General features: G+C 44.5%; 2 protein-coding genes and 1 non-coding gene across 14 annotated transcripts; all 3 read right to left on the bottom strand.

The window, feature by feature from the left end:
• Positions 1 to 2,490: 2,490 nt before the first annotated feature.
• Positions 2,491 to 5,487, bottom strand: LOC136536965 (large ribosomal subunit protein bL28c-like). Of its 10 annotated transcripts, none has more exons than XR_010779100.1 (7): positions 4,757 to 5,487; positions 4,261 to 4,489; positions 3,973 to 4,086; positions 3,442 to 3,571; positions 3,153 to 3,299; positions 2,964 to 3,039; positions 2,491 to 2,678 (listed from the first exon to the last, which is right to left on the bottom strand). XR_010779100.1 is itself a non-coding variant. In XM_066529094.1 (3 exons), the coding sequence occupies exons 1-3, from the start codon at positions 4,914 to 4,916 to the stop codon at positions 4,033 to 4,035; spliced, it is 438 nt and encodes a 145-aa protein (XP_066385191.1). In that variant the 5' UTR covers positions 4,917 to 5,156; the 3' UTR covers positions 3,932 to 4,032. The 10 variants fall into 10 exon arrangements, 5 of the variants coding, with proteins under 5 accessions (XP_066385191.1, XP_066385210.1, XP_066385208.1 ...); XR_010779099.1 differs by having other exon boundaries at positions 3,153 to 3,259; XR_010779102.1 differs by having other exon boundaries at positions 3,973 to 4,081; positions 4,757 to 5,155.
• Positions 5,311 to 5,507, bottom strand: LOC136511625 (U2 spliceosomal RNA). The gene has a single exon (XR_010772776.1). It is a non-coding gene; the product is annotated as a U2 spliceosomal RNA (small nuclear RNA).
• Positions 5,508 to 6,181: 674 nt separating this feature from the next.
• LOC136536942 (cationic amino acid transporter 3, mitochondrial-like) lies at positions 6,182 to 11,577 on the bottom strand. 3 transcript variants are annotated; one of them, XM_066529074.1, is made up of 14 exons: positions 11,191 to 11,577; positions 10,821 to 11,022; positions 10,577 to 10,661; positions 10,357 to 10,497; positions 9,897 to 10,015; positions 9,714 to 9,810; positions 9,428 to 9,600; positions 9,243 to 9,309; positions 8,158 to 8,316; positions 7,888 to 8,068; positions 7,357 to 7,486; positions 7,068 to 7,174; positions 6,880 to 6,955; positions 6,182 to 6,582 (listed from the first exon to the last, which is right to left on the bottom strand). In XM_066529074.1, the coding sequence occupies exons 1-14, from the start codon at positions 11,351 to 11,353 to the stop codon at positions 6,462 to 6,464; spliced, it is 1,821 nt and encodes a 606-aa protein (XP_066385171.1). In that variant the 5' UTR covers positions 11,354 to 11,577; the 3' UTR covers positions 6,182 to 6,461. The 3 variants fall into 3 exon arrangements, with proteins under 3 accessions (XP_066385171.1, XP_066385176.1, XP_066385180.1); XM_066529079.1 differs by lacking the exons at positions 6,880 to 6,955; positions 7,068 to 7,174; XM_066529083.1 differs by lacking the exons at positions 6,182 to 6,582; positions 6,880 to 6,955 and having other exon boundaries at positions 7,095 to 7,214.
• Between the last annotated feature and the right edge of the window lie 393 nt (positions 11,578 to 11,970).

Raw genomic sequence — 11,970 nt, 5'->3', positions numbered from 1 at the left:
GGAACCTGGCCAGTGGATGATACAGTCTTGCGATGTTATTGTTAGCACGAGACCTCCTGGGCTCCTGTCAGTGGTATCCTAAGCATTGGATTGAAAGACCTTTCGATCTATCCCTGATAGGATTTTACCGTGTTGTCGAGCCCAAATGGAAAAGAACTCGACTTTTTGAAAGAACTCTGAGGGTAATCCGAGTTGTTTTGGGTTGTGCTCTGGAATCCTGCCAAAAAAGAACTCGGTTTCTTGAAAGCACTTGAATAAGACTTCATCTTGGACACGGAGCTTGAATTTGAGTCGGATGCGCGTAGCCGTGAAATCTTATTCGAATCGGATATTATGAGCTGTGCGAATCTTCTGGTGAGCTGATCCGTCGTAGTTGTCGAAATGGGAAATTCTTCATGATGATCCGGATCTTTGAGGAGATGGCTTTGGAGCCTGCCGTAGTTGTCCGCCTCGCAGATCCATGAGCCGAAGATGAAAGTTGATCCCGTCGGGAAGATCATGTTATCGAGGTTCATCGAGCTCTCGGATGCAAAGCCGCCGAGAGCCCCTACCTGGCGCGCCAGCTGTCGATGTTTTACCACTGATAGCCTACCACGGGGGTACCAGGGGCAGTATGTCTGGGCTTCGGCGTGTGCTGAACTCGATGGTTAACGCAAGAGACAGTCGATTTATCCTAGTTCAGGCCCTCGATCGTGGATCGAGTAATAACCTTACGTCCAGTCGGCGTTAGCCTTTGCGTTGGATTGATTGTGAGTGTTGTGTTGTACAATTGTCGTTCTCTTTGTTCAGGAGCCCTGCCCTCCTTTATATAGCCAGGAGGCCAGAGTCCTAGTCGGTTTATAATGAGAGTTACTAGTAGAATTACTGAATATTACTACTACTAGGATTACAAGGGAAGAATCATAGTTAGACTAGATCTTCTCTCTCCTTTATGGGGTATCCTGTGGGTCCCGTATCGACACGGTCCAAGACGGCTGAAGATTCAGATAAGAGCAGAGGAACCACGAAATCCAAAGGCTCGTGCGTACAGTAAACAAGGGAAGCAAACGAACAAGGAAACAACAGAAAATCAAATCGAAATCGAGATCGAAGACTTACGCGCGACAATGGGCTGGAGCTGCTGCCTCTTGGGGAGGAGGACGACGGCGGTTGGAGTTGCGGCGCCGGCGGAGAGGGAGAGGCCGGCGAGCTGCGACATGGCGAAGCCCAAGGAGGCCCTACGGGCGGCGGCGGGCATGGCGAAGGAGCTCAGCAGCGTGGCGGTCGCCATGGCGGATGGACGGACGGACGGGAATGGAATGGGTTCGTTGGATCAGCCAGCCGAGCCTACAAGTTCCTTTTCGGCCCGGCCCATTTCGCCCCCCTTCTCTAGTGATTATGGGCTGGGGGAACTACCATGAACAATTTCCTCTTATATATAGTATAGCTCCGGCTCTCTGACTAGTATTAAAGAGAGAATAGTTTTTTTAATACAAGTGGCTATCTGTAAGTGTGATTGTCTAATGCAAACTAAAGTTCCAACATTTTAATCAGAACTAATCACCCCTGTTAGCTAAAGTTCAAACACAAACCAGCCCTGTGGTCACCGTTTACAGAAGTTTTATCATTTTTTGGTATAAATTAGAACCTACCACCTCAGTTGACTTTAGTTTAACCAGCCCTGGTAACCAAATTTTTAGCTAGCATTGGTAGGGGTGCGCCAGGTCCTGCCAGCAGTGTAACGGCTGGGCGACACGCGAGGGCCCCAGTGGCAAGCCACTGTGGTGGACCCTCCCCCACAAAAAATAAAAGGCCGAGAAAGGTATGCTTTGGCCTGCTGCCCTGGGTCTCCTTGTATAGCCGAGTCCCCGCCTCCGTGCTGCTTGGCTGGGCGAGGTGGGACTAAAGGGGATGAAGCTGCACGCACTGCGTGCGTGGTGCTTGCGAGCTGCGAGCGTGAGACTGCTGCGTCGGTCCAGTGCTATATGTTAATGGGCTGCGGCCCAGCGGGCGTTGCCGCCTTCTCTACTTATTAGTTAGGCCCACTAGTAGCACGTGCTCGAACTCTCCTAACAGAACGGGTGCTGCTTCATTTCATGAGTCTTTAAATTGAATCTTTTTTATTTTTTATTATAATTACTGTTTTATTTATACCGATTGTTATTACCGCTTCATTTCATGTTTCTTTAAACCGGAGGAGACGAATGGTCTCACTTCAGATTTGACGGTACGATCGTACAAATGAAAATTGCCCAAAAAAAAAGCAATTTCTTTTCAAAAAAAATAGTGAATATCTCTAGTCTGGAGTATTTGGTTTAGGAATCAAGCTATTTTAGACGGACTGTGCGTCATGAATCTTAAATTTAGTTAAATGGTCATATTTCTCAAACGAGACTGGACACTGGGCACTTCTGTACTTCTTTCGTACATGTGCCTGTCTATGTTCATTATCCTGGTCCTCCTTCAAAACTGCAGGGATCAGAAACCCCCAGACATCTTTGAGAAAACAGCTTCTGTAGTCGCCATGTGCTTTCATTTTCTGCTATCAAAATGTAAAAGAACTCTACCCAACATTGAACTACAAAGGTGATATGCGATGGTAGGCCATGCTTGCCAGTGAACTATGCTTCAGGCCGTAGAAGAAGTATATGAGGGCCCCAGCCACCAGCCATATGGAAACACGAATCCATGTGTGACTCCTGAAATCATTTGAGTTGAAACTTAAGGTCAAGATGATCTTCTGGATTCCGACAAAGCATAGATCGCTATCTGGAGATTCTGAGTTCAGACATCTCAATATATTGTAAACTAAATATTTGGCTTCATTAAACTGCATATTATTAGCTTAAAAGAATATGTGTGTTGCCTGATCAAACAAACAGTCTTATGAAATTTGCACACCATGCAGACAATAGCAGGAATGTAAGCTATATTTTGCATAAAGGATGAACAAAAAAAAGATGGTTGTAAGCTATATTTCTTACCCGAGGTTCATAAGCAGGTATAAGTTGACGTTGATGCAACAAATTGGAAGTAATGGGACCAACGGGCACATGAAACCTAGGAGGGACAATAGCTAATTTGAGATTGCATTGAATTGCAAAACCATATTTCTCACTCAGAGTTCATCAACTTTACAGAAATGCTAAATGTCCATGTTCCTTGGCTTGTACCTCCAGTTTGTCCCAAAAATCTCTCGTCTTGTCCAATGCACAAAAGCACAATAGAAGAACTCAACACTACCAATCCGCCTACAGTGCATGCAATCGTTTGCACATAACTATAGAAAGCAAAACAGGATCAGATGATGTTGCCTTTTCCTGGCAAAAGAGAATAATAATATGCAGTTGTGGTCACACTCTTCAAGCTCAAGGAACAGTGTTCACAATTACTTTGTTTGTGCATTGTAGATATTTGAAAGAGTGCCCGCAGGGATACAGGAGGTGGAGACCTATCACTTACAATGGCAAAAAGGAGACAGAAACCGCAGAAATCAAGACGATGGCTCCGACACATATCAATAATATGTTTCCAATGGCTTTCTGTCGCCTCACTTTGCTGGCTACCTCAATGACAGTAAGTGCTTCTTGAACTAATTCCAGATACAATGGGGGAAAAAGTCAGAAAACGAATTAGAGCATCTCTGTAATCATGAAGGTAAAGCTAGAAATGCTGTAATATGATATCTGAAATAATGGGATGCTGGTGCAGATACTTGCAAGCAATTCATACAAATTACAAATAATAATAAAACAAATATATCAAGGAAGCGCTGCTAATGTGTCAGCCAGCTTCATTATCAAACAAGAAGAAGATGCAAGTTCCTAACGCGTTTCTAACGTTGCTGCCTTGCTGGTGCAGATAACTTGCTAACATATGAAGTTCAGCCAGCACCTTATTACAGTGTGAATGCAAGTTACTTGCTAAAAAAAGGCAAACATAGTTCCTGCTATAACTTGAACTTAACAGTTCATAAAAAATTATTCTCATTACCATTGCCAAAAGTATCTTCTGAATTTTGCTCCCAACACGATCGATTCAGATGAGGAAACCTTAGCTCCCAACACGAGACCAAAAACATATATGTGCAACCTCGATCTGCCTACACTGATTGGTATGGTACACACATCAAACTGGGGAGGAAAGTAAATAAAGGAGATATAATGCTGTGATTTGATTGTGAAAGAACAGCAGGAGGCAGGCAGACAGACAGACGAGACGACCCCGTGAATGTCAATGCTAAGCTAGTGCCACACCACTAGTTTGTTTGGCTGCTCTCACTTCTTGTTGAGGTCCATGCCGGCCTTGCGCGCGACGGCGTCGAGGCCGTGCTTCTCGATGGTCTTGAACGCCTTGGTGGAGAGGCGCAGCTTGACGAAGCGCTTGCCGGCCTCCCACCACAGCTTCTTGTACTGCAGGTTCACGAACTGCTGCTTCTTCGTCTTGTGGTTGGAGAAGGACACCTTGTTGGCCCGGTTCGTCTTCTTGTCCGTGAACGGGCACACCCGCCCTGAACACACACAGCACACTCCATCATCTCGTCAATCAATCAGGTGCCGATTTATCTTTAAAAGAATAAAATGCTCTGAAGATTAGCTGAATCAGTTACTACCAGAGGAGAGGCGGAGAAGAAGAATGGAACAGCCAAGACGGCTGAAGATTCAGATAAGAGCAGAGGAACCACGAAATCCAAAGGCTCGTGCGTACAGTAAACAAGGGAAGCAAACGAACAAGGAAACAACAGAAAATCAAATCGAAATCGAGATCGAAGACTTACGCGCGACAATGGGCTGGAGCTGCAGGGCGACGGCGGTTGGAGTTGCGGCGCCGGCGGAGAGGGAGAGGCCGGCGAGCTGCGACGTGGCGAAGCCCAAGGAGGCCCTACAGGCGGCGGCGGGCATGGCGAAGGAGGAGCTCAGCAGCGTGGCGGTCGCCATGGCGGATGGACGGACGGACGGGAATGGAATGGGTTCGTTGGATCAGCCAGACGAGCCTACAAGTTCCTTTTCGGCCCGGCCCATTTCGACCCCCTTCTCTAGTGATTATGGGCTGGGGGAACTACCACGAACAATTTCCTCTTATATATAGTATAGCTCCGGCTCTCTGACTAGTATTAAAGAGAGAATAGTTTTTTTAATACAAGTGGCTATCTGTAAGTGATTGTCTAATGCAACCTAAAGTTCCAACATTTTAATCAGCACTAATCACCCCTGTTAGCTAAAGTTCAAACACAAACCAAGTTTTATCATTTTTTGGTATAAATTAGAACCTACCACCTCAGTTAACAGAAGTTTAACCAGCCCGGGAAACCAAATTTTTAGCTAGCATTGGTTGGGGTGCGCCAGGCCCTGCCAACAGTGCAACGGCTGGGCGACACGCGAGGGCCCCAGTGGCAAGCCACTGTGGTGGACCCTCCCCCACAAAAAATAAATTTAATATCGAAGTGGGCACATGGCCCACGTATCAGATATTAAACTGATAAGAACAGATACTACACTTGATCTTAGCCAAAAGGCCGAGAAAGGTATGCCTTGGCCTGCTGCCCTGGGTCTCCTTGTATAGCCGAGTCCCCGCCTCCGTGCTGCTTGGCTGGGCGAGGTGGGACTAAAGGGGACGAAGCTGCACGCACTGCGTGGTGCTTGCGAGCTGCGAGCGTGAGACTGCTGCGTCGGCCCAGTGCTATATGTTAATGGGCTGCGGCCCAGCGGGCGTTGCCGCCTTCTCTACTTATTAGTTAGGCCCACTAGTAGCACGTGCTCGAACTCTCCTAACAGAACGGGTGCTGCTTCATTTCATGAGTCTTTAAATTGAATCTTTTTTGTTTTTTTATTATAATTACTGTTTTATTTATACCGATTGTTATTACCGCTTCATTTCATGTTTCTTTAAACCGGAGGAGACGAATGGTTTGACGGTACCATCGTACAAATGAAAATTGCCGAAAAAAAGTAATTTCTTTTCAAAAAAATAGTGAATATCTCTTGTATGGAGTATTTGGTTTAGGAAAGCTATTTTAGACGGAGTGTGCGTCATTAATCTTAAATTTAGTAAAATGGTCATATTTCTCATACTAATACTAATTACTAGCTTGTGAGGAACAAGGTAGTGATGGATCAACTTATTCCATTCCACAAACCAAACAAAAAACTAAAGAGTGAGATGATGATGAACTACTTCATTCCACAGACCAAACACCCAGCCGTAGTCATCCTCTTTAACCAAGAAAAAAAAATCAGAAACTTACAGAGGTAACTGTAAACTGTTCCAGTAGTTTGTGCAATTGCCAGAGAAAGAAACAAGCTCATACGAGACTGGACATACTTCTTTCGTACATGTGCCTGTCTATGTTCATTATGCTGGTCCTCCTTCAAAACTGCAGGGATCAGAAACCCCCAGACATCTTTGAGAAAACAGCTTCTGTAGTCGCCATGTGCTTTCATTTTCTGCTATCAAAATGTAAAAGAACTCTACCCAACATTGAACTACAAAGGTGATATGCGATGGTAGGCCATGCTTGCCAGTGAACTATGCTTCAGGCCATAGAAGAAGTATATGAGGGCCCCAGCCACCAGCCATATGGAAACACGAATCCATGTGTGACTCCTGAAATCATTTGAGTTGAAACTTAAGGTGAAGATGATCTTCAGGATTCCGACAAAGCATAGATTGCTATCTGGAGATTCTGAGTTCAGACATCTCAATATATTGTAAACTAAATAGTTAAATTTTGTTTGGCTTCATAAAACTGCATATTATTAGCTTAAAAGAATATGTGTGTTGCCTGATCAAACAAACAGTCTTATGAAATTTGCACACCATGCAAGACAATAGCAGGAATGTAAGCTATATTTTGCATAAAGGATGAACAAAACAAAGATGGTTGTAAGCTATATTTCTTACCCGAGGTTCATAAGCAGGTATAAGTTGAAGATGATGCAACAAATTGGAAGCAATGGGACCAACGGGCACATGAAACCTAGGAGGGACATAGCTAATTTGAGATTGCATTGAATTGCAAAACCATATTTATCACTCAGAGTTCATCAACTTTACAGAAATGCTAAATGTCTATGTTCCTTGGCTTGTACCTCCAGTTTGTCCCAAAAATCTCTTGTCTTGTCCAATGCACAAAAGCACAATAGAAGAACTCAACACTACCAATCCGCCTACAGTGCATGCAATCGTTTGCACATAACTATAGAAAGCAAAACAGGATCAGATGATGTTGCCTTTTCCTGGCAAAAGAAAATAATAATATGCAGTTGTGGTCACACTCTTCAAGCTCAAGGAACAGTGTTCACAATTACTTTGTTTGTGTATTGTAGATATTTGAAAGAGTGCCCGCAGGGATACAGGAGGTGGAGACCTATCACTTACAATGGCAAAAAGGAGACAGAAACCGCAGAAATCAAGATGATGGCTCCGACACATATCAATACTATGTTTCCAATGGCTTTCTGTCGCCTCACTTTGCTGGCTACCTCAATGACAGTAAGTGCTTCTTGAACTAATTCCAGATACAATGGGGGAAAAAGTCAGAAAACGAATTAGAGCATCTCTGTAATCATGAAGGTAAAGCTAGAAATGCTGTAATATGATATCTGAAATAATGGGATGCTGGTGCAGATACTTGCAAGCAATTCATACAAATAACAAATGATAATAAAACAAATATATCAAGGAAGCGCTGCTAACGTGTCAGCCAGCTTCATTATCAAACAAGAAGAAGATGCAAGTTGCTAATGCGTTTCTAACGTTGCTGCCTTGCTGGTGCAGATAACTTGCTAACATATGAAGTTCAGCCAGCACCTTATTACAGTGTGAATGCAAGTTACTTGCTAAAAAAAGGCAAACATAGTTCCTGCTATAACTTGAACTTAACAGTTCATAAAAAAATATTCTCATTACCATTGCCAAAAGGATCTTCTGAATTTTGCTCATCATGCTCTAAGTGCCCAGAGAATGAAGCTAGTGACTCAGATGATCCTGCAAGAGCCACTTCCATTGGCATCTCATACGGAGGAGCATATCTTACTACTAAAACAGAAATGGCAACCGTAGTAAATGCCAATAAGGTTCCCACGCTTACCTGAACAAACAGATCAAGAAACTGTTATCATCTGGAGTACCTCTATATCCAGCATTGCTGCCATTTTTATATGATGATTAGCATATTACCATCCCTGCCAATTGGGAGACATCCATGAAAAAGGCCAGGATAGCAGCACATATGCCAATTAATACTGTGCTCAAGATTGGCACTTGAGTTTTTCGATTAACATCTGAGAACAGTGGCGGGAGCAATCCATCTCTAGCCATAGCCATTATAATTCTTGGCTGACCAAAAGCAACATGTAAACAATTATTAGTCAGCCATTCAAGGTTTAACTTTTGATAAACGATTCTTCCTCAAATGGAATATACAATGACCATGCTACATTTCTACTTTAAATAAACCTAATGATTACTTTGTTTGTGTTAGTTTGTTTGGGAAAACTGGTGGGTAACCTTCTCTCACCATTCCACTCTGTAGTTAACTGAATTCCACAGGAAGTACCTAATACTTTTACATATTACAACAAAACATACCCTCAAGATAGGCAAACATATTAATCACGCATGCCTTGTTACATATTTGTTCACCACCATTTTCTCGGCAATTGTTACTAGACTAGTCTTGATGCCATGCTATCCACCTTATGGTGAACAGATCAATTTCAATGTGTTTGGTGAGATCATGTTGCACAAGATTGCTTGTGATGGTGACTGTTGATTTCTTTTTGTCATGTAACACCACATGTCATTTCTGAACACAAGTTCTGCCACCAAGCCCTTCTCATCATGCCACATTGGTCCTGGAACTACCTTGGCCTCCACCTCAGCTTCTATAATCTCCTCAATGGCCATGGACACCATGGTATCCTCCATAGCCACCACCATCAGAACCTCTGAAAGCTCCACTGCGGCCACCACAATTCTCTGTGAAAGGACAGCTGTAGCTCAGGTGTCCTTTCTGCACACAATTGTAGCATTTCCTGCCATCAGCTATGGTGACCTCAAGGTTTGGTGTCAGTTCTGGCCTTTGAGTCGCTCCTCTTTTGTTTAATTTTCTAAAAGATCATTAACGATCTCACATATTTCATTTAACTACAGCACATTTCAAAACAGTAGTTTTTGCATTTCTTTTACTCAGTCCTAACAGAAGCAGGAAAGTAACTGAAATGAAACGGGGAACTCGACAATGCTTTGGTTCATAAGTATACCTGGGGAAGAATACCGCCTATCAGGGATGCCACAAGAGCAAGAACAGCTCCACTGGAAACAACATACCTACAATTCAGTGGAGTAAAAATTGCTCAATAACTGACATAATACACAAGATGTGCAAATAACCTCCATCGCAGCTGGATCATTCAGCATTTCAGCTGGAAGGTAACCTGGAACTTACTCGGCCCACTGCATCCCATATCGCGCAAACGCAGAAGAAATAGGGGTGTCCGGATCCATCGCGTGGTACGGCACCAAACCGACCACAACAGCAGAAACCATCATGTAGAGGAAGCAACACAGGGACAAGGTCAGGCCCATTCCCAATGGAAGATCGCACCGAGGATTCTTTACCTGGAAATCACTTTGGCAAACCCAATTAAAGGCGATCATGTAACTGGTGTGCACAAGCTGGAGCAGCATTTACAGGAACACAAATGACATTTTGTGCATGAATGTAAGCTGACCTCCTCGGCCATACTAGCAACTGTGTCAAAGCCAATGAATGCGAAGAAGAGGGTTGCTGATCCAGAGATAACTCCACTGACACCATTAGGGAAATAACTGTGTACCAGCCAAATAAGTTTCAAAATCCAAATAGGGGTTCAATGTACTGATTCGGCTATATGAATCAAGAAATTTTACTATACCCTTCTGGCACTTTATAACCAACCCAGCCATTCCTGAATCCTAGCCATCCACCAGCACAGATGACAAAGAGCATCACTATGATATTTGCAGTGGTGATGATGCCTTCCACAGATGAGCTCTGATGAGGACATAGCTCATACTTGAGTGTATACTTTTAAGTTGAAAGTAGCCAACTGTTGAACTCCAGAACAAGTGGAGTCATAATTTCATAGAACAAGAAACATTTTAATCTATACTGGAGCACAAATGACGACACAAAAAGAGTGTGGCATCAACACATTTCCATATTACTATCTGTATCTATCTGATGGATAAATGTGCTTGTGTCTAGAAAGGGCACTAACACACAAAAGAAAAACCAAGATTGTAGAATCCACACCACAAAGGTTCATGTAACTGCATAACTGAAACGATGGAGAACAAAATTTCCAAGACAAGTTGTAGGCTCAGTGCTAGTACCTCTTTAATTCCCAGACAGAGTAATGCAGTAACTATCAGAACAAGAATAGCAGCACATGGATCAAGTGGGGTGTCAAGCCCTTTGACATGCACTTGTGCTAGAAAGAACGGCAACTTATCTTGGCCACCGAAAAATAGAGCCTGAAAAAGGATATTGGTGACCTTGTTACGAAAAGATCACTTCTCTGAAGAGATAACTTAATATAATAGATAGAATTACCAAGTTTGGCGACATGCCACGTGCCACTGATGATCCGCCAATGGTATACTCAAGGATCAAGGCCCACCCAATCAGCCAAGCAACACTGGACATAGTTTGTCAGGAAGAAGAGCAAAACGCTAAGGTGAGAGAGGGACCGACGTTTCTCCTTATGATGGATACTAGTGTTCATGCACCACCACCAAGTAAGGCAGAGAGGGGGAAATAGAAAGAAACCGATGCCAATGTACATTTGCAGATGTACCTCTCTCCAATGCAGATGTAGGAGTAGTGATAGGCGCTCCCAGCTGAAGGGAAACGGCAGGAGAGCTCAGCATAGCACAATGCTGAAAGCGCCGCGGCGACGCCGGCTATCAGGAAGGAGAGCGTCAGGCCTGGCCCGGTGTGCTCACGAGCCACGGTTCCAACTAGGACATAGATGCCGGCGCCAATCGTCGAACCGACACCTGAGGATCATGTGCGTATGTTCAAGTGAGGCACATCTTGCATTGCCTAAATCTGAGAGAGTAGTAGTAGATTCAGTGAAAGCACAAGAACCCTCTCCATCCAGAGTCAGGAAAGAGACTGCATGCCCACTGAAACTGAAGTCCGAACCCCCAAGGACCTGTGCGTACCGATGGCGGCGAGGTGGGGAACAGATAGCGTCCTGGCGAGGCGCTGGCCACCTCCCCTGTCGGCGTCTTCAGCCCAGCCAGCGGAGCTCGCCGTCGCCGGCTTCCGCCGCACCAGGCACTGCAAATTGGGCCAGGAGGGGCCTCCATGGCCATGCCTGATCATCCAAGGGCTGAATTGATGCCGTTGGGAGAAAGGGGATGAAGAAACTCGAGAGATTGTCAGGTTGTTGCAGTCTCGTCCTCCGCAGATCGAGATCGCTGCTAGCGTCAAGCGAAAGGTGGTTGACCTTCTCTGCTCTCTTTGGAAAAGGAGCTGGACAGCTAGAACAGCATTGACTTCTCCTCGGTTACTCCTCCCTCATCTGACTCGGCTCGACTACTTGTCCCTTTCGGCTAGTTCTCTTTCGGAGAAGGGCAGACTTCTGAACTGAACTATAGAGTACTGTGTCAGGTAAGGCGAGGGCGAGGGGCTCCACTAAAACATTTGCAAGACCAGCGCAAAACAGAGATAACCATCCTCTTAACCAAATACAGATACAGGATAATTGTATGCTAGAAAACTAGGAGCCTGTTCGGGCCGTATCGTATCGTGGATTATTTACTGCTGGCTGGTTTGGTGTGAGAGAAAAACACTGTTCCCGACTGGAAATTTACGATCGTTTACGAGCAAGCGAACAGGCTGAGAACGGAACCATCATCTTATCTCAGTTTGTCCTCGAACCCAACGGAAAGAAGAATAACAATTTGGAGTGAACTACCATTTCTATTAAAAACATATCG

Source organism: Miscanthus floridulus, chromosome 1 (genome assembly GCF_019320115.1).
Source record: "Miscanthus floridulus cultivar M001 chromosome 1, ASM1932011v1, whole genome shotgun sequence".
Lineage (NCBI taxonomy): Eukaryota > Viridiplantae > Streptophyta > Magnoliopsida > Poales > Poaceae > Miscanthus > Miscanthus floridulus.
This window is presented reverse-complemented; position numbering and strand designations above follow the sequence as displayed.

What these genes read in the sequence shown, in the direction of transcription:
- LOC136536942 (XM_066529074.1), bottom strand. Translation starts at nt 11,353, where the DNA reads ATGATCAGGCATGGCCATGGAGGCCCCTCCTGGCCCAATTTGCAGTGC. An exon ending in GGTTATAAAGTGCCAGAAGG is followed by an intron (nt 9,811 to 9,896) that starts GTATAGTAAAAT and finishes GCTGGTACACAG; the next exon opens with TTATTTCCCTAATGGTGTCA. An exon ending in TATGGGATGCAGTGGGCCGA is followed by an intron (nt 9,310 to 9,427) that starts GTAAGTTCCAGG and finishes ACTGAATTGTAG; the next exon opens with GTATGTTGTTTCCAGTGGAG.
- LOC136536965 (XM_066529094.1), bottom strand. Translation starts at nt 4,916, where the DNA reads ATGGCGACCGCCACGCTGCTGAGCTCCTCCTTCGCCATGCCCGCCGCC. An exon ending in GCTCCAGCCCATTGTCGCGC is followed by an intron (nt 4,490 to 4,756) that starts GTAAGTCTTCGA and finishes GTGTGTGTTCAG; the next exon opens with GGCGGGTGTGCCCGTTCACG. An exon ending in GGCATGGACCTCAACAAGAA is followed by an intron (nt 4,082 to 4,260) that starts GTGAGAGCAGCC and finishes CAATCAGTGTAG; the next exon opens with GCAGATCGAGGTTGCACATA.